At 37.0% G+C, this 26,383-nt stretch overlaps 1 protein-coding gene across 1 annotated transcript in view; it reads right to left on the bottom strand.

Moving 5' to 3' along the window:
- The window catches only part of LOC106879293 (uncharacterized), a 66,220-nt gene extending 42,625 nt beyond the window's left edge, over positions 1-23,595 (bottom strand). The window contains exon 1 of the mRNA XM_014928795.3: positions 22,701-23,595. Coding sequence (XP_014784281.1) covers positions 22,701-23,124 — 424 coding nt within the window. The 5' untranslated portion in view covers positions 23,125-23,595. The remainder of the gene's footprint in view (positions 1-22,700) is intronic.
- Positions 23,596-26,383: the final 2,788 nt, after the last annotated feature.

Below are 26,383 nucleotides of genomic sequence, written 5' to 3' on the forward strand. Positions count from 1 at the left end.
ACAGACCTTTCAAAAACTTACTATGGCAACAGGCAAAAGAGTTGTCACTATCAAAACAGACATGAACATGTCTGTGGCTTACTATTGGCTAAAATTACCAAAATTTTCAAACTTTAATTACTAATAACCCTCTATTGATTTATAGCGAAAAGTACTTTCACGTCATTAATTAGCCTATAAAAGTGTTATTATTACACTGAATATGAAATCAATTCACACAGAAAATGGCAGCCGCTGGCAACCAAACAGAAAAGATCCTAGCAGTTTAATATGAAACGTCAAAGTCTTGCACTTCTGCAACCCAACACTGACAATTCAACTGCACCTTAGATTAAGTAGAATGGTTGTTACCTTAGATACAGTGGAATGGTGTCAATGACCAGGTCATGCCATATGATTAAGAAATATAAATTCAAATATTAAAACTGAATAGAATAGGTTTAATGTTAGCTAAAAGGACTTTCACAACTATATATATATATATATATATATATATATATATATATATATATATATATATACACACACTAAAATACACATACAAACATACATATGTATTTTTCAAATGATAAAGACTAAAGTTTAAAATATACCCAGGGTGTCGAATCTCAGAGAGAAGACTATCAAAACACAGATACATTTTTGACAACATCCTAATTGTTGTAAGCTTAAATAAAAATATTTAAGGATAGCAGTTCCCTACCAACACTTCAGTCATTTCTGCCACCACCACCACCACAATAGCTAATTCCTTAACCCGCTGGGCCTGGTTGAATATCAACAGCTCTGAATCAAATATCTAGGTCATAACATGACAGAAAAATAAGCTATTGAGATTAGGTTTCTTTCAGATTTGTCAAATAACCTGCTTAACAGGTAGGAGACTACAAGAGAGACAGTGAGAGAGACCAGGAGAGAGGGAGAGAGAATTCTCTGGAACTTAGACTATGAAAAGTATTAGAAAACAGGTTGAATTTAGACAACTAAGTGTTTCCTTTTATAGTATAGATACTATGGAAAAAGAACGATTTAGATATTCTATGCACACACCAAATAAAAGGAACATTTCAAATAAATACAATTGAAAATAAATAACAATTATTGGGGTCACAGCTTGCAGTGAAGATAGGAACTGCAAATAGATAAAATGAATTAAGAGAGGTTTAAAATAAACCAAATATTGACACGTTGATCAAGTGAACTGTAGAAATAGTGATTTAATAAGGTATAGAGCATGTTTATCTACATGAAGAGGGTCTAAGCCAACATTACTGCACTGGGTGGCATACAAGACACTATTTTCAAAAATGTCACACACACAAAAAAAAAAAAAAATTTAGAAAAAAAGAAAAAGCACCTGGGATCCTATATGTGAGGGTGGGGGCAAAGGTACATGCTTTAAGTCTTTAGCTTTCAGATTACTGCACGAAATGTAAAACTTAGTTACACCGTTTTGAATTAATCAGGCATTATTTTTTAGAGGTTGAGATTCTGATGATGGGATTGTTTATTCTGAGAATAAAATTATAGGTAGGAGAGGTCACATCTGGTCAGTTTCAACATAAAATGGAAACATTTCAGGTCAGGTGTGGCCTGCACCAAAAACTTTTTCAGAATATGAGCTACCAGGCGTGGCCGTGTGTTAAGCTTGCTTCCCATCCACATGGTTCTGGGTTCAGGCCTACTACATGGCACCTCATGCAAGTGTCTACGATAGCCTTGGCCTGACCAAAGCCTTGTGACAGAGAGAGAGAGAGAGAGAGAGAGAGAGAGAGAGAGAGAGAGAGAGAGAGAGAGAGAGAGAGAGAGAGAGAGAGAAAGAGAGAAAGTGACACAGAGAGAGAGACAGACAGACAGTGACACAGAGAGAGAGGCAGTGAGAGAGGCAGTGAGAGAGGCAGTGAAAGAGACAGAGAGAGAGGCAGTGACACAGAGAGAGAGGCAGTGACAGAGAGAGAGGCAGTGACAGAGAGAGAGGCAGTGACAGAGAGAGAGGCAGTGACACAGAGAGAGAGAGGCAGTGAGAGAGAGAGAGGCAGTGAGAGAGAGAGAGGCAGTGAGAGAGAGAAGCAGTGAGAGAGAGAGGCAGTGAGAGAGAGAGGCAGTGAGAGAGAGAGGCAGTGACACACAGAGAGGCAGTGACACACAGAGAGGCAGTGACACACAGAGAGGCAGTGACACACAGAGAGGCAGTGACACACAGAGAGGCAGTGACACACAGAGAGGCAGTGACACACAGAGAGGCAGTGACACACAGAGAGGCAGTGACACACAGAGAGGCAGTGACACACAGAGAGGCAGTGACACACAGAGAGGCAGTGACACACAGAGAGGCAGTGACACACAGAGAGGCAGTGACACACAGAGAGGCAGTGACACACAGAGAGGCAGTGACACACAGAGAGGCAGTGACACACAGAGAGGCAGTGACACACAGAGAGGCAGTGACACACAGAGAGGCAGTGACACACAGAGAGGCAGTGACACACAGAGAGGCAGTGACACACAGAGAGGCAGTGACACACAGAGAGGCAGTGACACACAGAGAGGCAGTGACACACAGAGAGGCAGTGACACACAGAGAGGCAGTGACACACAGAGAGGCAGTGACACACAGAGAGGCAGTGACACACAGAGAGGCAGTGACACACAGAGAGGCAGTGACACACAGAGAGGCAGTGACACACAGAGAGGCAGACACACAGAGAGGCAGACACACAGAGAGGGAGACACACAGAGAGGGAGACACACAGAGAGGGAGACACAGTGACAGAGAGGGAGACACAGTAACAGAGAGGGAGACACAGTGACAGAGAGAGAGAGAGAGTGACATATTTACACTTGTGCATCTCCAAATGTTGAGAGCTACAAATACGGATGTTGTTCATCTTGTCAACAAATCACTTGTCGAACAGTATTAAACATACAAACACACAGTCCTACCTTATCAAACAAACATGCTGATTGCATTGCATCTCTACCAAGCTATCTTAGCAGTCATTAAGTCACTTCATATTATACACACACACACACACACACACAAGTACCATGCAGAGGTACAATTCACAAGTTTGTTTTTTGTTTTTTTAATTTTAGCTTCCCAAGAAAAGGCAATGGGAAAAACCACTTTTAATGTTTCCTCTTTAGAATCATTGCATGAAAACAACTTCAAGAGCCCTAACATAACACTAAATTTCGCATCAAGAACTTGACATTCGAAAATTATAATTTCTATGCAAAGAGGAAGAAAACATTTTAGCTTTTTGAATATTTTTACTACTAGCCTCCTGTTTATGACTTTCTAATTTTCAATTGAAATACTTTTACTAAAAGAAAATGACAACAAAAAAAATTCCATTTACTGTTTTTGCTTATTATTAAAAGACTTCTATCTTGGGATAAATATGTTAGACATAAACAACAATGTCTCGCAGAACATCCCCTACATGTCAATTATGCCAATTAAATCTAATCAGGAAGTATATTAGATGTTCTTCCATCTTCAAAATGAAATTGGTTCAAACTTAAGTGTGGGCAAGTGTCAGAGAAGAGGAGAGTAAGTGGCGGCAACCAACTTGGTTTGGAGAAGAAAAAATAACCTTAAATTTCAGTGGCGTTTACTTAAAATGAATAAAGAAAACCTAGGGAAGAGATTAAGAGATTAACTATGAAAAAATTTAATTTCGGAACAAATCAAGGCCCTGAAATGATTGTTCCCTTCACTAATTGCAGAGAGATTGTTTAATCTCTTATTATTAGAGATCAGATTTTTCTTTCTTCTTTCTCAATGGCATAAGCATGGCTAGGTGGTTGACGCTTAACCATATGGTCCCAGGTTCAGTCCCACTGTGTGGAATGTTGGGCAAGTGTGTTTTACTATAACCCTGGCCCAACCAAAGTCTTGTGAGTGGATTTGGCAGATGGAAACATGTCTGTGCCCCACCACCACAGCTTGGCAACAGATAGTGGTTTGTATCTAACTTAGAAGTACAGCAAAAGAGACCAACAAAAAGTACCAAACTAAAAAAAACTACTGGGTTAGATTTGTTCAACTAAAAAAACAAAAAAAAAACAAAGTGGTGCTCCAGCATGGCCACAGTCCAATGACTAAAACAAGTAAAAAAAGATAAGGTCTTAAAACCTTATAACAGTGTGGGGGAAGGGGTAACAAATCAGATTTTATCTTGCTTCAGTCATTCAAGTATGGCTATGCTGGAGCACTGCTTTCAAGGATTTTTAGTCAAATGAGTCAACACAGTACTTTCTCTTTTTAAAGCCTGAGACTTGTTCTATTGGTCTCTTTTGCCAAACCACTAGGTCATGGGTGAATAAACATTAGTTCAAGCAGTGATGGAGGGGGGGATACAAAGAGACAAACACAATGGGTTTCTTTCAGTTTCCATCTACCAAATCCACTGATGAGGCTTTGGTCAATTCGAGGTTATAAAAGACAATTGACCAATATGCCACACAGTGGAACTGAACCCAGAACCCTGTGGGTGAGAAGTAAACTTCTTACCACACTGCCATGCCTGCACCTATGTAAATATAAAACTTAATACTGTAAATATCCTCCAGACCCAACTGGCCTGTCAATGGTAGCTACTGAAAACTTCTGGGTATGGATCTGCAATTGTCACTAAGAATATACATGAAACAAATTCTACTCCCTCTTCTGCTGAGGAAGACCTTCAGTTTTGTTAGTTATAAGGCAACCTCACAAGAAGAAAAAAATAAACACCCAGTACTCAGTACAAAAAAATTAGGGGCATTAAGAGCATTAGGGCATCTGACCAATGAAATTATACCAAAACCAAGACAGTGAAACGAGATGGGGTCCCTTAAGTTATTGGATACAGTCAAACTGTCCAACCCTTGCCAGCAATGGAAAGCAGATAGGAAGTGATGATGAAATATAAGTGCATATTGACCTTACATTTTTATTTGTTGAAACACGTGTGTGTGTGTGTATGTACATGTAAGTAGTATGAGTATGTGGCACAAAAATATCAAGTTCAAGGGCTTATCAAATTTCACATTCTATTGTAGCTAATCATCCTATGACATTTCAACTTTCAGACATATCAATTTTATCCTTTTCTTCTTAAAAGCAACAATTAATGCATCAAATATCCAGTATTTCCCTTAATGGTTTTGTCTCCCCCCCCCCCATACACACACACCTGATCTTTCCTTCAGTTAATAATATTAGTTTGTCCATCGTTGTCAATGATGACCAAGGAGATCACATGGGAGAAAATAGGGCACAGTGTGTCCAACTATGGGTCAGTCGATCCAATACATGCTTGGAAGGCTCTGCTGCAGATGGGGCACCGGTGTTCCATTGGGACTGAAGGCAAAGAGCTGGCTCTGCTCTCATGTAATTTGTTTTCTTTGTGCCCCTGCAATTCTGTTCTGTACATAGGTGGCACCTCTGTTGGTTCATCTTTGCCAGGGTGGAGGTCTTTATGTTTGCATTTCCCAGATGTCAGGGTTGATCTCAAAGTTCTTAGTGAGACTAAGGATCATCCGGAAGACCCACTTTTTCCGCCCACCTTCATACACTTGCCTTCCACCAGTTCACTGTAAAACAGTCTCTTGTGGGGTCGCATGTCAGGCATTCAAAGCAGAGGCCCAGAATGCAATTAAGCTTCTCTCAAATGGCAAGGTACCTTCAAATATACATTGCCACTAGCATCATTTTCCTGGTTGATTATCCTTTTGTTTGTCATCTGACTGCGGTCATGCTGGAGCACCGCCTTTAGTCGAACAAATTGACTCCAGGACATTCTTTTGTAAGCCTAGTACTTATTCTATCAGTCTCTTTTGCCAAACCGCTACGTTACAGGGATGTAAACAATATGTGTCAAGCAATGGTGGGGAGGACAAATATAAACACACAAATAGATATACGACAGGCTTCTTTCAGTTTCCTTTCACCAAATCCACTCAAGGCTTTGGGCAGCCCAAGGTTATAGTAGAAGACTTGCCCAAGGTGCCACGCAGTAGGACTGAACCCAGAACCATTTGGTTGGGAAGCAAGCTTCTTAATACACAGCAGCCACGCCTGCACCTATTAATGAAAAAGGTATTTCATACTTGGCCCACATCTATTCCTTTTACACGTTTCAAGAGTATTATCCTTTAAATGGGGAAATATTTTACACATGTACATTTGGCACCGTGGATAACATCAGGAAATATAGCATATATACAATGAATATAATTTCACTTTTAGGGAGCTTCTTTGTTATATGAAATGAATGCAGATTTTCAAAAGAAAACCCTTCATTGTTCAGATTTCCCAGTCAAATGAAATACTTATACGGTTTTGAATTAAGCATACATTATCCTCTAGCTTTGAGATTTCAATGATGTGATTACTCTTTTACTTGCTTCAGTCGTTTAACTGCAGCCATGCTGGAGCACCGCCTTTAGTTGAGCAAATCGACCCCAGGACATTCTTTGTAAGCCTAGTACTTATTCTATCAGTCTCTTTTGCCAAACCGCTAAGTTACGGCGACATAAACACACCACCATCAGCTGTCAAGCAATGTTGGGGGGGGACAAACAGAGACACAAAAATATATATATATATATATGACGGGCTTCTTTCAGTTTCCGTCAACCAAATCCACTCAGGCTTTGGTCGGCCGGAGGCTATTAGTAGAAGACACTTGCCCAAGGTGCCGCACAGTGGGAATAAACCCGGAAGCATGTGGTTGGTAAGCAAACTACTTACCACACAGCCACTCCTGCGCCTATTTTTTAGAATGATATTGTAGGGTAGGTGTCAGAGGCTAGATATGACCAGTTTGAACATAAAGCAGGTAGAATATTAGGGCCAGATATGGTCAGTTTAAATGCTAATGGGTTGAAATACAATTAAAACACTATTCAAAATGTAAGACAAAAAGAACATTGAAAACGAAATTTATTCTCAATATGTGGAAATTCATACACACACACACACACCCTCTCCACATCTCCACGAGGGGTGTGTATGTGTGTGGCATTCACTCACTGACTGCCTGCTATGCAGTCATCTTGCACTTTTTATGTTAACTCTTTCTCTCACAAATCAACGTATAGTGAAAATGGAGAAATCACCCCAGCCAGCATAGGTACTTATATATACTGGCCAGTATTATTACAGAGCTGTTTGTAATAAATTTTTTTAAAAAAGTAAAAAGTCAGACTCTTTGTGAACAACTGTTAAACACCTTCCAGACATCATACAGCCACTGGTGACATATTCTTGGCCCCGTTACCAGTCAGTGCCAATTACATCACAGAAATATCAGATCTTATCTGATGTCTTAATTGCTGTGGTTCATATTCCTTTAGCCTGGATTGGTTGTTCCTTGTGGCAATGCATTACCATTTCTTGCAATGCTTGGCACCATTTTCTTCATTAACCAGAACTTCTCAGATAAAGAAATTCTAAATTTAGAACAAAAATATTGGTTTTTATCAGGCGTGTTTAGTTCAAAGAGGACAAAAATCAGCTATCTAAATTTCCAAGGATTCAGTTTCATAATTACATTTTTTTCTTCTTTTAGTTGTTTCAGACTGTGACCATGCTGGAGCACCACCTTGAGATTTAGTCAAAGAAATCTACTCTGGTACTTTTTTTTTTAAAGTTTGGTACATATTCTACCAGTCTCTTTTGCCAAACCACAAAGCAAAAGGGACATAAACCAACACCACTTATCAAATGATGGGTGGGAGGGACAAGACACACATACATACAATAGGCTTCCACAGTATGTTTACCAAATTTACCCACAAGGCTTTCGTCAGTCCAGAGCTATAGAAAAGAGTTGCCCAAAGTGCCATGCAGTGAGATTGAACCCAAAATCATGCAATTGCAAAAAAACCAGTCACATTGAAAATTTGAAGATTACTAATTTGTTAATGTCTGTTATACAACAGTATGAACTCAGATCAAAATTTATCTTATTCATAGACAGAGACTCAAAGGAACTAAAACAGAGCATTAAAAGTCAACATTCCTAAAATTTTGCACTAATTCCTTGTGATTGACAATCATGTAAAAAGTATTACTGTTGGAAGCTGATGTTGGTGCCACATAAAAGAAAAGCACCCGACATGTCATCGAAGGAGTGAACAAATGATTTGGTGACAGAACTGACAATGCAATCACTCACAACTTTCCTAAAATGCAAATGAAACATGCACACACATGCACAAATGCACATGTACATGCACATTTAAGCAAATCATGTACAATGGGCTTTTTTCAGTTTTTGTCATCTAAATTCAGGTTTTGGTAGACCCAGAACTTTAAAAAACACTTGCCCAAGATGCAGCACAGTGATATGAACCCAAAACAACGAAAATAGATGCTGAATGAAGACAGGTTTCTCTATAGAAATAGAATCAGATAAACCAAAGTTAAGTAACTTGTCTACATATGGAATTAGCATATGCAGACATGAACAATGCTGCCATTACAAAGTAATTTAATAACTATTTTGTATGTTAATGACAGAGAGCTGTCATCGTTTTAACATCCACTTTTCTATGCTTACATGGGTTGGGCAGATTTTATTGAGGCAGATTTTCTACAGCTGGATGCTCTTCCTGTCACCAACCATACCCATTTCTAAGTAAGATATTTCCCTATGGCCGGATGCCTTTTCACAGAATATCAGAAATTAATGACACTCCCTGTAGGACATGCAATGTCAAGGCAAGGAGAAACACACACACACACACACACACACACACACACACACACACACACACACAGAGGCTTCTTTCAGTTTTTTTCTACCAAATCCAGTAACAAAGATTTGGCCAGCTTGGGATATAGAAGACACTTGCCAAAAGGTGTCATGCAATGGGATTGAACCCAAAGCCATGTGATTAAGAAGTAAACTTCTCAACTACATAGCTATGTCTGCAGTATATAAATAAATAAAAGACAATAATGAAGATATAACATACTTTTGGAAATATTTTTGTTTCTTATAAAACAAGTCGAACAAGTTATAGTTTAAGATTCAAAACAATTATGAAAATCACACTAATATTACATCACATTAACAAAACAACAAACATGAACTATCCTAAAAAAAGCCTAAAGATTATCTAATGCTGAAACAATAAACTCATTAAAAGGGAGAAAATTTAAAAAAAAGGCAGCTAAGTAGCTGGACCAATTGTCAATGACTGAATCCTAGTCAGAACTATTGACGCTAACTATGGAACACTTCTCATGAAACCAGTTTAGATTTTGTGACTCGAGAAACTTTCAGAAATTCTGGCTCTCATTCAAATGAATGCAACAAACCAGTTGACCTCACAATCTTTAGTGAGTTCAGTTATTTGGGAGGGGGGTACCTAAGGGATAAATTTTTTCTTAATGATTCTAGGGAAAGAGGATTGGCATAATGATTTTCAAGTGGTGCAACCCAAAAAGCACCCGTGCCGGTGCCACCCAAAGAGCGCCCGTGCCGGTGCCACCCAAAAGGCGCCCGTGCCGGTGCCACCCAAAAGGCGCCCGTGTCGGTGCCACCCAAAAGGCGCCCGTGTCGGTGCCACCCAAAAGGCGCCCGTGTCGGTGCCACCCAAAAGGCGCCCGTGTCGGTGCCACCCAAAAGGCGCCCGTGTCGGTGCCACCCAAAAGGCGCCCGTGTCGGTGCCACCCAAAAGGCGCCCGTGTCGGTGCCACCCAAAAGGCGCCCGTGTCGGTGCCACCCAAAAGGCGCCCGTGTCGGTGCCACCCAAAAGGCGCACATGCCACCTAAAACCATTCAGTAAACTCTGTAAAGTGGTTGGTGTTAGTTAGGAAGGGCCTCCAACCATATAAGTTATGCCAAAACAGACAACTGGAGCCTGATGCAGCACTCTGGCTTGCCAGTTCCTGTTAAACTATCATCCACTACATATCAGCATGGAAAATGGAATTTAAATGCTGGACACAACAAAAACAGGATTTTAATTTTTAATGTTGCAAAAATCTTAAGGGTAAAGGGATTTTTCTTTTAAAAAAACAAAAATAGAATTTTGAAGGAGAAATGATAGTCATGTTAGAAGACAAAGAAAAAAGACCTGGTTCAGCTCAAAGTGATGTTATCAAAAAAAAATGTCTTGAGTTGATTAAATAGAAACTAACAAAAGATACCTAGGTCAATGAACCTGGAGTTAGTGAAGGAAATCCAATTAGAAATTATCTTAATATCAAACCTCTTCATTAACAAAAGAAAAAACATGGTTAACCACCTCCCCATGTTTTCAATTGTAATTCCATTAAAGTCATATACCTTGATATTAATGTGGCACATTTGACTTCCTTTCAATCTCCTCACAAATATGACATCTGACAGGTTGTTATTACAACATTGACAGACAGTGGGGGACGACTATTAGGACTGTCTATTCGTCATAAACACTTGCAACAACCAAGCCACACTAAGCTGTTGATACCAACTACTTTATTACAGATATGGTATCCCAAAACTAAGTAACTTCTGCAAAACCAGGAGGTAACCATCAGTTCTCAGGGCCATTATTTACACAATCATTCTAAACTACAGCTAAGAACAAGCTATTTGATTGCCACACCATTCATTAATACACAACTAAAAACCACAAATAAATATAACCACCACCGTCTTCTCTCAACATTTCCTGACCTTCCCAACTAACAAGTTATTTACCATCTCTGTCCAGTACGCCTGCTTTTTTCTCCTTGCCTCAATTCCTAACAATCCCCAGAACTGTTACCATTTCTAATTGCCTCACTGACCAGGCCCCCCCCCCTGCAGTCATCATCAACATGCAAGCTACAAATTAATCACCACAACAACTGCGGACAGATGATTGCTAAGCAATATTGATTTTTCTGACCATGTTTTTACGTTTAGCAATGGTGAAATATTTTCAAACACACAATATAATACAATCTACTAGAACAACCTTTGTCATATTGCCTCAATCCCTAGACAGAAGGAAGCTTACATAACTGACAGTTTGACCTGAATAGTACCAGGTAAGAAGGAAAGTATTTCGTTCTAAATAAAAAGATTTACCTACAAAATGTAAAGTGATGTTCCCAAATTAGAAAAAAAATTTCAAAATTGAATAAAGGCAGATTAAAATTTTTTTCTCCTTTTAACATTACATTTAGTAAGTAAATTATCTGCAACACGTTTATAATCTTTCGTTTACATGATACACTTCTATTAAAACTGCTACTACTATCACTACTACTACTGCTGGCCTGCATATATAATAACTACTCAAAGTTAGAGAAATGAATAGGTACACAAAACTTTCACAAGTTGACTGTGACATACCATCTACTGTAGTTATTAAACTATGGACTGTAGTTAGAAAGAAAAAAAAACACCTATGTTTAGTAAGCTTTATATTTCTCTCACTTCTGTTTTAGATTTAATAATTATATCGTTAACATGGCACAGAAGTAGCTGTGTGGTAAGAAGCTTGCTTCCCAACCACATGGCTCCAGGTTCAGGCCCACTAAATGGCACCTTGTGTAAGTGACTTCTACTACAGCCTCGGTGAGTGGATTTGGTAGACAGAAATTGAAAGAAGGCAGTCGCGCGCGCGCGCGTGCGTTTTCTCTTCCCACTATTGCTTGACAACCGATGTGTTTATGTCCCCGAAACTTAATGGTTCGGCAAAAGAGACCACTAGAATCAGTACTAGGCTTACAAAGAATAAGTCTAGGAGTCAATTTCTTTAACTAAAGGTGGTGCTCCAGCATGGCTGCAGTCAAGTAAAAGAATAAAATAGTCCCAATGTTTTTAAAAGAAGTTATTCAGAATGAGATCAATTTACATATGCCCATGGGCATATGGCGTAGTGGTTAAGAGAGCAGGTGACTAACCCCAAGATCCCGAGTTCGATTCCAGGCAGTGACCTGAATAATAATAATATCGAAGAATACCTTAGGAATGAGAACCCAGGTTTGAAATTTCCCCAAGACATCTAATGACAGCTGGAAGGTATATCAGCCGAAATGTTGTTTTAACAACAAACAAGATGAGGACAAATATCCGTCAAATGTAAATAATGTACCTAATTTCTCATCTCTTAAATATAGAACTGTATAGATCAATTTAGTTTTAAGAAAGGAAAGGCTTCTTGTACTCTACAAACAAACCAAATGCAAAATAAATTCAATTATTATTATTATTATTAATATTATTATTAATATTAATATTATTATTAATATTATTATTAATATTAATATTATTATTATTATTATTAATATTATTATTATTATTAATATTAATATTATCATTATCATTATCATTATCATTATTATGGCAGTGAGCTGGCAGAATTGTCAGCATACCAGACGAAATGATTAGCGGTATTTTGCCCGTCGCTAGGTTCTGAGTTCAAATTCTGCTGAGGTCATCGACTTTGCCTTTTATCCTTTCAGGGTCAGTAAATTAAGTACCAGTTGAGTACTGGGGGGTCAATGTGATTGACTTAATCCCTTCCCCCAAATTTCAGGCCTTGTGCCTATAGTAGAAAGGATTATTACTATTATTAATATTATTACTATGGCAGCCATCTGACAATCGTTACCATGCCAAACGAAAGGCTGCTAAGCGTCTGACTTCATGTTCCGAGTTCAAATTTCATCAAGGTCAGTTTTGGTTTTCAGCCTTTCAGCAGGGTGATAAATTAAGTGCCAATTACACACTGAGGTTGATGTAATCAACTAGTCCCCTCCCCCAAAATTATTGGCCTTGTGCTAAAATTTGAAACCAATATTAATATACAGTACGAGAGAAATTAAAAGATCAGGTGGTGATATTAAGTTGGGAATGGCCTGAGCCAATGTTGGCCAAAACCCCTTGGGTACTATATTTTTATGGAAATATTCTATGCACTGCATTTGTATAAATTTTGAAAATGAAATCGGTTAGATAATTAATTTTGTCATTATTAAAGCTGGTGTTTCGAACATTAACATGAAATTTTGATGGCAGATTTTAGTTTAGATCACTTTAAAACAAGAAATTTCACATTACATTATTTACATTTGTCCTCATCTTGTTTGTTGCTAATACAACATTTCGGCTGATGTACCCTCCAGCCTTCATTAGGTGTCTTGGGGAAATTTCGAACCTGGGTTCTCATTCCTAAGGTATTTTTTGATATTATTATTATTATTATTATCATCATTCAGGTCACTGCCTGGAATTGAACTCACACCAGAGAATTAGCGGAGTAGTCTCAAGTGGATTGGTATCAGAAGGGTTACGGCTTGGAGGAAGAATGTGAATGAGCTTTGTGAAATCCTAAAGTTGGTCAGGAGAAAGAAGGAAACCATGGCTCAGATCAAAGAAATGAGCTAAATGGCAACAAGAAAGCAGCCTCTGCTAAAAGGCACCCAAGGAGCAAGGGATGGGACTTGAGGTGGGTGCCAGGCTTAATCTGAATAACTGCTAACAATGATCACAGATGTATCAAGTTAGGAATTAATTTAGTAAATGATTTAATGAAGCACATTATTTTAGTACCCTGACATGCATAAAACTGTGGTGAATCCCCAGCATCTGTGGGGTTTGGGGTTCAGTCCCATTGTGCAGTACCTTGGGCAAGTGCCTTCTGTCATAGAATCAGACCAACAGATGCCTTGTGAATGAATTTGGTAGATGGAAATTGTGCAGAAACTTGTATTATACATTATATATATATATGATGATGATGATGATATATATATATACATGTGAGAAAGAGGGAGCGAGAGAGAGAGAGAAAGAAGGAAAGAGGGTGTGTGTGTGTGTTGTGTGTGTGTCCATGCATGTCCACACACGACTTGACAACCAGTGTTGCTTCGTTTATGTCCCTGTAACTTAGCAATTCAGCAAGAGACCAACAAAATAACATTTAAAAGTACTGAGGGTGATTTGTTTGGCTAAACCATGCAAGGAAGTGCCCCAGCATGACCACAATCCATTGACTGAAATAAGAGATGCACACAATGAAGAAAGAAAGAAGAAATCTGCAGAGAGGAAAGAAAAGCATTGGTTCAATTCCCAGTGTTACACAGTATCACTTGCAGAAAACTCAGCTGTAAGAATTTCATTCATTCTAAACACTGGTTCCACATTTTGGCACAAGGCCAGCAATTTTGATCAAGATTTCTGATATAAAGCACAAAGCATACAGATTTTGTTGGTGGGTGGATATACTTGATGGAAGAAAGTCCAGTTCTTGGACTGGCATTGCTTTTATGAACCCACAGAAAGAGGAGATTAAAGCTGTCCTTGACAGGTTTTGAACTTAAAGCTAAAAAGAAATAACATGGTCGCTATTGCAGTTCTTCAGCAAAAGAGATTGATAGAATAAATACCAGGCTTGAAAAAAAAAAAAAAAAAAAAAGAATTGGGTTGATTTATTTGACTAAAATTCTTTAAGGTGGTGCCCCAGCATGGCCACAGTCTCATGACTGAAATAAGTAGCAGAATAAAGGAATGTGTACACCTATATTTGTATTACTAATTAAAGTTTTTTTTTTTTCATTTACCCAACATTTTAAACTTTTTTAGAAGTTTTAAGCATTTAAACTAAATTGAATAGAATCAGTGTTACTGAATATATCCATTGACATCCTACACTGGAAGTGAGGGATAACTGCATTGGATGGACAAAGCTAACTGGTCACTGGAAGATAAAAGGAAACAGATTGAGAGTTCCAAGTCAACTGCAACTCTCAGAAGGATTCAGTACAATGTTTATGGAGAAGAGTTGAAGAAAGTGTAATGAACTTTTGCGAAACCATGCTGGTGGCTTTCTTTTTTGATCTCATTTGTTCAATAAAGATATTTAGTACTCAAATACGATAAAAAAAATAGAGGTGCAGGCCTGGCTATGAAGCAGGTCTGTGAGATTGAGAAGCTCATATAGTCTTGGATTCAGTCCCACTGCAAGGTACCCGGGACAGGTGTCTTCCACTATAACCCCGGCTGACCAAAGCCTTGCAAGTGGATTTGGTAAAGAGAAACTGAAAGAAGCCTGCCCTGCACAGGTGTGTGTGAGTGTGTGTCAATCCTAGTTTAGACCATGTGATGGTTGTAAACAAGCATGACTGTTGTACAAGTGACATTGTTTCTAACCTCCTGTGAAAGTATTACCCTGCTTGGAAACAGGTAAGGGTTGGCAGCAAGAAGGGCATCCAACCAAAGGAAATCTGCCTCAACAAATTCCGTCTGACCCATGCAAACATGGAAAAGTGGACGTTAAATGATGTGTGAAAGAACAGCTGTATAATCTTTTATAAAGTCTTGAATGTACACCTAATTCCTTGTGCTTTAAATAGTCCCCTCCACACACACAGGAGAGGGATTTTAAGGGACAAGTCTTATTTTTTTTCATGTTAGAAAGTATTTCCAAATATTGAAATCATTAAAAGAACCAGTGTTTCCATTTCTTTTACGTAACATTAAGAGAGGAAGGTAAAAGGTAATAATTGAGATGAATAAATCTAAAATTACATCTAGAAACACTTAGTTCCTTCCTAAACAATTTTATTTCAAATTTAATGGTAAGCTGTCACTAAAATGACTTTTTAACGAGGATAAAAATACATTGCATAGTTCTACCATATATTAATGCATAAAACCTGTGAGAGTGGTTATATGACAGACAGGCAGGCAGGCAGAGACATGGCAAAGAAGAGATTTCACTCGATGTGAGAGTATATTTTAATCTGAAAAAGTTTAGTTCAAACGCACATGAATTTCAAGCGCATAGAAAAACGCTAGTTTCGTTTTGAAAAACGTTTTGAACTTTTCCTTCATTTGGTGTCATGTTCCAGGCTGGTGCCACATATAAAGTACGGGTGTTGGTAGTTGGCATTAGGAAGGGCATCCAACCATAGAAACCATGCCAAAACAGACAATTGGAACCTAGTGCCACTTCAGCCTTGCCATCTCCTGTCAAACTATCCAACCCATACCAACATGGAAAATGGACGTTAAATGATGACGATGTAATTTTTTTTTTTTTTTTTTTTGAAAATTAACATTCACGTCAGTTCGTATAAGCACCAAGAAATTTGAGGATCTTTTTTAAAACGGGGGCCACATTTTTCATTAATGTTTTACGTAGTGTTTTTGGTACCGAATGACTTTCAAACTTCGTATACTTATCTATTTTGTGTTATAGAACAGAAAAATATTTTTGTATTCGAATTTATTTCATGTAAAAAATTGTCTTATTTCGATAATTTCAACCAATCACTGACGTCCACTCAGCCGATATACATTAAGTGCCGACTACATAAACAAACGATTCTTCGTTTTATTTGCTTTTTTCATTTTAAATTTGCTTTAACCCTAACCCTAGGGTTAATTATTTCAGAATCGTTTGTTTATGTAGTCGGCACTTAATGTATATCGGCTGAATGGACGTCAGTGATTGGTTGAAATTACAGAAATACAACTTTAACATGGAATAATTTATGGATTTCTTTTTTTTTTTTTAAGAAGACTAAGAGAAAAAGATGTTTTATATGACGCATTCTACCAGTGTTCCAAGTGTCTCGTTAATGAAAAATGTGGCCCCCGTTTTAAAAAAGATCCAAATTTGATAATTTATTGCATGTATGTTATAATATTCCTAATATTACCCATGATGGTAAAAATACACTTCTAAAGTTACCCATTATATGATGGTTAACAATAGTACACACCTAAAACAGATATTTCACATCTCCATAAAAGGTAACAAGAATTCTCTTGGAATACATTTATTAACTCCTACTCCGTTTATACCCTAAAGTTGGGAAGTTTTATAGCTTAAAATGTTTTGGCTTTTGTCGGGTCAGAAATTACTAAATTGTCAACATACCTTGGGAGAATTAATGAATCGGGAATTAATTTAATATCGATACGGCGTCAGCTTTAAATTACACATTTTTACCTTCTAAAAAATATACAAATACACGATTATACAAAAAAAGTTTTGTTTTTCTAAACAAGACAACCTCGTCAGACGGGTGTAACAAACATTTACCTGAAAAAGGGAACGGAATTTGAGGGGAGGGGGACAAAATGTTAAAAAAATTTATACTTTAGACAAAAAAATTCTTTCACGGGAGGAAACAACCACTCAATTCCTCATTTTTTTTCCTTCTCTACGAGATAGGAATGGCTAATCTGGAAGTCCGCTGATCGGAGATTACACCAGCCGGTTAGAACAGTAGAAATTCAGACAAAAAAGGGTGGGGAGGGCAATGAAAAAAAAATCAAACGAGAAAAGGCATATTGATAAAGAGTGAGAAATTAAAACAAGAATATAAGACATTGTTCCATACATCGACTAAAATAATGTTGTTTCGCAGTTGTATCATTAATTATAGTATAGATTAACAAAGAGATTTAAAATAGGGATTCGAAACAAATCCCTTAGGAAGACGTGATCTAAGAGCACTCAAATGAGACTATACTAATTAACATTAGAGTAGGGTATGGTGGAGTCTCCCGTCGAATACGACGTCCGATTGTTCATTTAATGAGGATGGAAACCACAGCAAATGAAGTAAGACAAATGACCCCTTGAACCGAAAAGTTACAAAGTACTAATAAGAATCGCACGTACGCACCATCCGAGATAAAAATTCATTGATACAGATAACTTCATTATTTATAAATTAAGTACAGATAAAAATTATACGCTGTAGTTAATTTGCTTTCATTATAGTTTTAATACGCACGCACAATTTTATTCAAATTCATGACTACGCATCGATAGGATTTATTCCCTGATCTTGTGCATTTAGAGAAATTAAAGTATTTTATTTTTAAAATATATTTAAAATAATCACAAATGTGTTTTATTTTTGCCTGCTTAGTTTCGTTTTACGTATACGTTTCTATATCCTGTTATTTTTATTTACTGCATATATAATACGTAATCGTGTTAATTGGTGGGGAGAACTTTTGTATTTGAATATATTTTCACTATTTCCACATATGCTGGATAAATAAGGAAAATAAAAATAAAATATCGAAAATATTACGGCTACTGGTATTTATTTGTATCGATCCTTGCAATAATAAATAAAATACATAGTCGCATCGGTGAGATACGAACTCTGAACTTTAATTCCATTGCTCCGCTCTTTCGGCACTCGCTAGGCTAACCTTCCCATCTCAGTCCACTGACAACAGAAATATTAACAATTAGGGTGAGAGCAAAACATTTCTAGCAACATTAGAGTGTGTCCTGTACTTAAGAGGGTCATTAAAATAAGGTGGGGAGAGAGAGAGAGAGAGAGAGAGAGAGAGAGAGAGAGAGAGAGAAAGAGAGAGAGAAAGAGAGAGAGAAAGAGAGAGAGACGGAGATGTCATTGGCAACCATATAAACAAATGTAGTGGTGATGATGATGATAATGAGGGGGTGGATGGTAGCGATATAAAAAAAACCTCTAACAATGTGGTGTGTGTAGTTTTAAATCAGCACCAAGAGGAAATTCTCATCACCGAAGACTATGACTTGGGATTCGGCTGTGCTAAATAGCTGGTATTAGCCTGTTCGTTAATTTTCCTTCAGGTTGTTTTGTTTGTTTTTCTGTTTAAAGTATAGTGCGGTGGGAGGTAGGCAGTTATCTATCTTAAACATATGCTAACGTAAATGAAAATTTAGCAAGGTATCAACTGACTAAAGACGAAATATTTTAACAAAAAATTCCTGAGCTGAGCGGGGACGGAGGAGCAACGAGGTATGTCAGAGAGCCCTTAGCAAAAAAAGCTACAAAAAACCCTTGTTTTTTACTCCCTCCTCCTCTGAGCATGCCTAAGTTGTAATGTGTGTCATTCATAAGGATCTTTAAATACTGGCCCCTAACATACCGGAAGTTAAATACTATCTCACTAGAAACCATATGCTTTACTAAATGGAAAACCCCAAAATTCACACAACAGAAAAAAAAAACTGAAAACGTGACATATTCGTGCATAAACTATTAATTGTAAAAAAATTCATTTTCACAGTAAATTCTGTTTGTTATTTTTTCTCCTTTTCAACGAAGAAATTAATTATAACGATAGGATTTTTTTTTCTTCAAACACGCAAAAAATAAAATATTATTCGCAAGAAACTTTACATAAAACTAGCCAGACAAGTTCAATCTGTACCAATAATAAAAAATCGAAGCTTAAAAGCTACAAAGTTACGAATATATTTTGACTTTGAAGGCGCTCATTCACGTTGCTACTTGACAATCTGTGCTATGTGAAGTGGATCCGTTTTATAACTGCTTTAATTTCTTTTACTCGCACCGCCCACAATGAGAAGTGACTTATTAACACTCACCATACGTTTTATGAAACCTCTTAAATATACATAAACACACACACACACACACACACATATATATATATATATATATACACACACGGGTTCAAATATGCCTGAAGCATAATTGAACTGGTAACAAGTTTATATTTATACACATTACTGCTTATCGCTTTTATCCTGTATTATATAAATAGGCAAGTCGAAACTTCGAAGTCACTATTCACTCCTGTTGTAAAAGTATAAATACGTACACTTCAGAAGTATTGAGTACTTCAGTTTAAAGTAAAATTTTTATAATTCGGTCTAAAAAAACCATAAACTATATATATATATATATATATATATATATATATATATATATAAAATCATAAATATACAGGGATTAGCAGGAGCTGCTTCTGCAACATACTGAGAATTCAGAAATAGCAGTCAAAGAACTGATTCCAAACGACAATTTTTTTCTCTAACGGTACAGAAAAAATTTGTAGTTTGGAATCAGTAGTTCTTTGACTGCTATTTCTGAATTCTCAGTATGTTGGAGAAGCAGCTCAATGCTAATCCCTGTGTATTTATGATTATAAACGGTTTTACCGATAGAGGTTTTTTCATACTGAACTACTCGGCAAAATTGTTGTTTATTAATTTTATTACTAATTGACGATTCCCTGCCCTATATATCTATATCTATATATATATATATATATAGATATATAGCGCGTTTATTGTTACACAAGCTACATACGTAGTTTGGCACCAAACAAAAGCAATTGAATTATATATAAACCGTGTTTTTAGCAAAGCTAGAAAAACTGGAAGAAATGGGTAGAAGAATTACGGAAAGTTTTAAAGAAAATTATTGAAGAAACAAAAGAAATATCGAACGGTTAAAATAAGCAGCAAATGCACACATCTAGTCTAGAATAATCATGAAATCTGTCAAATACACAAAGGAAAATGTATTCCCAGATACACCAAACAGTTTATAGAGTCTAAGTTCCTTCCTGGTTTAAAAAAAAGGAAAGGTTATAAATATTAGCTTGTATTTTAAATATAACATACGGATATAGAAGTTCAGTCTTTGCTACTTTTTATTTTGTCAATAGAAAAATGATCGTTAAAATGTCTATATTTACAGACCCCTAGAAACAAGCTAAATAGTTGAAAATTTAGGGAGTTCTGTTTTTCTTTTGTTTTTCAAAATTTATCACAAGAAAACATATATAGATAATTAAAATGGCAGAAAGTATACAGGTAAACAAAGTTCAAATTTATCTTTAACCTTTTTTATTGTATACATGTGTGAGAATGTATGTATGTGTGTGTGTGAGAATGTATGTATGTGTATGTGTGAGAATGTATGCATGTGTGTGTGTGTGTGTGTGTGTGTGTGTGTGTGTATGAATGTATGCATGTGTGTGCGTGAGAATGTTTGTGTGTGTGTGTGTGTGTGTGTGTGAGAATGTATTTATGCATCTGTGTGAGAATGTGTGTGTGTGTGTGTGTGTGTGTGTGTGTGTGTGTGTGTGTGTGTGAGAGAGAATGTATGTATGCATGTGTGCGAGAATGTGTGTGTGTGCGTATTCAGATACTTCATATCGATTATGAAGACAAAATATCAAAAAGTTTAACCATTTATATACACACGAATATATTCACGCGCTGATGTATAGACATTCATGAGTATACACACAATATACACGCGTTATACACACACACACACACATATATATAAACACGCACGTTTACACACATATACGCGAAAGCGTTTATTCGCAAGCACACACACACACACACACAAAGGGAGGCGCACCAGACTCAACTATTCGCCCTCGGTCGTCAATAAGGTGCATTTAAAGAGTCCAAACTTAACAGAAACGTGAGGGAGGTCGGTTTGTAGGAGGACAAATGTTTTTAACCTGAGTAATAACGTGGTGGGAGGCGAAGGAGTTTATCAAAAGGAAGTTTTGTCACCAATTAATGCTTCTATTATCCTCTGAATATTTCTTATAAAATAATTTCATGTCGTCGCGGAAAGGTGAAGCAGTAGCAGCCAAGAAACAACTGCACAACAGCCCCCAGTGTTTGTTTGATTTTACCAACATAAAAACATGTCTTAGAAACTTGCGGTGTGTGTGTGTGTGTGTGTTATGTGGAGATATGAGAAGAAAAAACCCGAGGAGAGGGGATTTCTGTAAAGCGTCCCTTAAAAACCGGGTAAGAACAAACAATAGTAAATAGATGGATCTTAATGAAATAATATATATATATATATATACATATATTAGTTTAACAACACATATAGAAGCGTGTATGTCTAGAGATATGTGCGCGCTCATTCATTCACATGTTCATACATCTCCCTTAATACTGCTGTCGTGGCAAAGAATGTTTTCTTGAATAACATTAGTACAAAACTTGAAAACTCGAGAAAGAAAGCTTTACTGACAAGGTAACAACATTCAAGCTGGTTCAGGTTGTGTGTGTGTGGGGGGGGGGTATCTTAAATAGCCCGTTATCTTGTCGAATGTTCTTAGTTAATATACACCCTCCAGAGATATATATGTAATAGTTTATATACATACAGGGGGTAAAGTTTAATATATACATACATAATATATATATATATTTATTAGATAACAGACTTAGAAGTTAGAAATTAGCAGAGTTAGAGTAGTTCTGAAAAACTTTAAAACGGGTTAACCATGTAGAACAACTCGTACAGTTCTTTGTTAAACAACTTCTCAGGGTTTATATATATAAATACCCTTTTTTTTAATTCCCTTCTATATGCTACTGTTTTTGACTCGTGCCTGCTTATCTCATTTGTGTGAGAAGGTAGTAGTAGTAGTAGTAGTAGTAGTAGTAGTATTAATAATGTGAGCTATGTTCTTTAGATAGAACACAAAATAGATAATCGCATAGCTTTCCCTTGCCGCACCTTTGACCAGCTTTTCCTGCACACAAATATGTGTGCGTATATTTATATATTTATATATATATATATGTAAGAATGTGTACACAACCTGTGTGTGTATGCGTGTACATATACACAAGACTATATAAACACACACACACATACGAGTGCGCGTGTCTTTAGACTGTGTGCGTGTACATAAGACTGTGTATACAAGATAATAATTTGCTAAATTTCTTTAACATTTAAAAAGTCCCACGACTCGTCACTTTCAGCTTTAAGGACCACCAGAAACAGGAGACATTATTTGTTGTGCGCTTCAGTTCCCCAACTTACAGGAAACAGTCAGGTTTACAAACAACAAACACCTCCGCTTTTACTAATTAACTTTTGTAAATAAAATATTTTAAGGAAAAAAAAAAGAATGAAAGTAATAAAACTAATTATGAAAAGTTATTGAGAAGCTTACCCACAGTTTGGTTGTAGTTCAGAATCGGGCTAGCAAACCCATGTTTGTCGGGGGTTTTACAATATGCAACTTCGGGCATTTCTCCACGTACCACAGTTTTCTGGGTCTTGAAATGGATATCCGTTTCAGTGTCGACAACTAATAATCTGGTCTCTTCTCCACCAGCTTTGATCCTCTGGACTACCTGTTGGTGATTCTCATTGCCAATATTCACCCCGTTCACCTCGATTATTCGGTCTCCTTGATAGAGAAAAGCAGCTTCGGCTGGAGAACCTTCATCCACTTTTCCGATAAACTGACCAGCTTTGCCTTTTTCAGCATGCAAGTTAAATCCATAACCATTGAAATCTTTCCATTTTATCAAGTGACAAAGTCGGGGATGTAATTTCAATTTTTCACAAGTATCCTGCATGTTATCGCTCATTTTGATAGTTTTCTACTTTCTAACACTAAACCCGGTTTTCTCGGACGACTTTACGTCTTTTAACTTTCAGCGCACTTCTTCAATAAAGGGGGAAAATAATTCTTTTCAAACTTTTTCCTTTTCTCCTTTATACTTTCTTTCTATCAAAGCAGCCACCAGCAAAATATTCCGTGGTTTGAACTAAATTATTTGTCAAATCCCCAAAAATCAATTTTTCTCCTTAATTCACCGAAGGGGTTCGTAAAAAAAAATTTACCCCGCGAAATATGAGTTGACTGCCAATAAATAAATAAAAGGCCGGAGTTAACGTGCGTATCGGTCCATGTAAAGTGTTTAGAAGTCGTCGTAAACTCTATGTAACTAACTGCACCACAGCGAAAGCGTGGTTTGAAAGGCAAGAAGAAAAAAACGAGATGATAGCAGCAGGCAAAACAGACAACAGGCTGCTCTTCTACTCTATGTTAATAATATGACGATTGCAAGTTCAAGGCCATGTGATCAACTTGGACCAATTGCAGGCCGGCTTCTGCTCAGGTAGCTTATGACCACATCTGTCATTTCTACTTTAAATATTTATTGCTCGGTCAAAGTCTCTCTCCATTCTATTTACTTATATTTACTTTCAAATGTCAGTTTTATGCTATTGTTTTGTACTTTTTGTTTCTTTTTGTTACATATTTATAATATCTAAATCAATAAACTTTATTTACTCTATATTCTTGTACATATATATATATATAAGGTAAGTAGTTTAACTAGCTACGTCTGGTTATATAAGTTATGAGTTCTACTGTTATAGTCTAAGGTATGTGAGGGAGAAGAAAGAAGAAAACCGGCATTGTGACATTAGAAAGGATATTAAATATTAATTTCTCATATAATTTTAGGGCAATCGTTCAAACTGATTAGTTAAACATTATATTTGCTATACTAAGTAAGACAATGCTCTATTTAAATGTGACATTACAAATATTTCTTTTAATAACTAGTCGTCATTTATTTATTTGTTTGTTTATCGATTATTTAATTTCCATATGTCTTTACATCGGTGCAGGGTTTTATATTCGTAGGGAGAGATTGTATGGAATGCTGTGATAGTCATCCTCTCTTTTTCTTTCTTTTCTTCCCCCCCCCCTTTGAGCCCTCGGACTTACAAAGGTCGGTTGCCTGGTTTTCATGGCATATAATATCACAACATTCCCTCTGAACGGGACGCCGGCCTGTTAACGGATTCAAGGGTAGCAATTTTTGAGGAGGGGGTGAACAAGTTGATTACATTGAACCCGGTACTTGAATAGCACTGTATTTCATCGAACTCAGCCGGATTTGAACTCACAAGGAAAAGAGCCAGAAGAAATGACACTAAACATTGTGTCCGACGTGCTAACGATTCTGCTAGCTCCCTACTTCTGTTATTATAATTGAAGATGAATATATTAAACCAGGAATCGAAACCGTAGATTCTCTTATTACCTTTATGGTCTTCACCATGTTATTTTATTTATTTACAGAATTCTGAAACTGGCAAGAGGTTACACACTTTGGGGAATGGCAATGATCTCAGTATTTGACTGGGACTTTTCTCAACAATTCCTATAAGAAGGAAGGTAAGTTTACCCCCGCCGGAATTTGAACTCAGAACGTAGAGCCGGAAGAAATGCTGCAAAGCATTTTGTCTGCTTACGATTCTGTCAGTTCGTCGCCTTCGTGTGTTGTACAAAGAATAAAGGAAAGACTGTTAGACGTCTTGGCGCCGCCTATTTGGCGCCGCTCATTGGCCCCTCTGATTCGATGCTGACTTATTTGACATCAGACGTTTTACTATTTCTTTCCCTCCCTTTTCTGTCTCACTCCTTCCCGCTCGTTCTCCCTCCCACTTTCTTTTTCCTTCTCCCTTTCTCTTTGTCTCCCTCCCTTTCTCTCTCTATGTATGTGGGCACATTTCTCTAAAGTGTCAGAGAAGAGGGAATCATATTCAGTTAATAAATTGAAACCTCTCTCTCTCTCTCTCTCTCTCTCTCTCTCTCTCTCTCTCTCTCTATCTCTATCTATCTATCTATCTATTTATCTTCCTCTCCCTTACTCCCTTTTTCTAACTGCATGAATAAATTTCTGTGTGTGTGTGTTTTGAGGCTGAGTGGAGGCTTCTCTCTTTATTTTCTCAACTGAGGTTTCAATTTGTTTTTGTTGTTAATTCTAATACTCAGAGCTAGGTTCCATTTAGCTCACATTAAAACTTTAGTTCCAGCATCGTATTTAAAATGGGAAATGATTATAAAGAGTTTGGTATATTTAATAACGAAATTTAAGTCACGCAGAGTCGACTTTCCTTCCTATCTTTCCAGAATCAATAGAAATAAGCTGTAGTAATAATAAATTGGAATGGCGGGGGGGGGGGCATTTAGTAAACTATATTTCCCATCTTTTCAACTATTGGCTTTGTGCCTAGGTAATGAATCAAAAGTCTGCATTATGCAGACATCAACGACTGAGATATCTTCTATCGGAAAACAAGTTCGAGAAAGTTGAACAAAATTGAAGAATATCAAAATTTAGTCGTTTAACAATTTCATACCTTTTCTGTTAATGTAGAGCAACGTTTCTCAACCAGGGTTCCCCGGAGCACTACTGTTCCGCAAAAGGTTCCTAGGGGTTCCACAAGAAAGAGTGAGATAAGCTGATGTTAATTTCATGATACGTAGTATTACTATACATGCACAACATGTTATTGGCTATTGTAATATTGTAATATAGACATCATCCTATCTAACCTATTAAGTTATCAAAAAAAATATAACAACCACATATATATATATATATATATATATATATATATATATATATATACACATACATATTATATTTACTACGATAAAAGAAAATGAGACAAACATGACTTGTTATCTGTTGATATTCTTTTCTACTCAGAGCACAAGACCCGAAATTTTGGGGGAGGGGTCTAGTCGATTAGATCGACCACAGCATTCACCTGGTACTTAATTTATCGACCCCGAAAGGATGAAAGGCAAAGTCGACTTCGGTGGAATTTGAACTCAGAACATGAAGACAGACGAAATACTGATTTCTTTATTACCCACAAGGGGCTAAACTCAGCGTTATCTTCTACGCTTCCGAGTGTATGTATGTCTGTGTGTTTATGCATCTGTGTATCTGTTTGGTTCTGTGGTAATGTTCTGCTGCTATTATCCTCTTTCCTCAATGATCCCACTTGATCCTGTGATTTGTATTTTTTCCCTTG

This window comes from Octopus bimaculoides, chromosome 6, assembly GCF_046866305.1.
Source record: "Octopus bimaculoides isolate indiv1 chromosome 6, ASM4686630v1, whole genome shotgun sequence".
Lineage (NCBI taxonomy): Eukaryota > Metazoa > Mollusca > Cephalopoda > Octopoda > Octopodidae > Octopus > Octopus bimaculoides.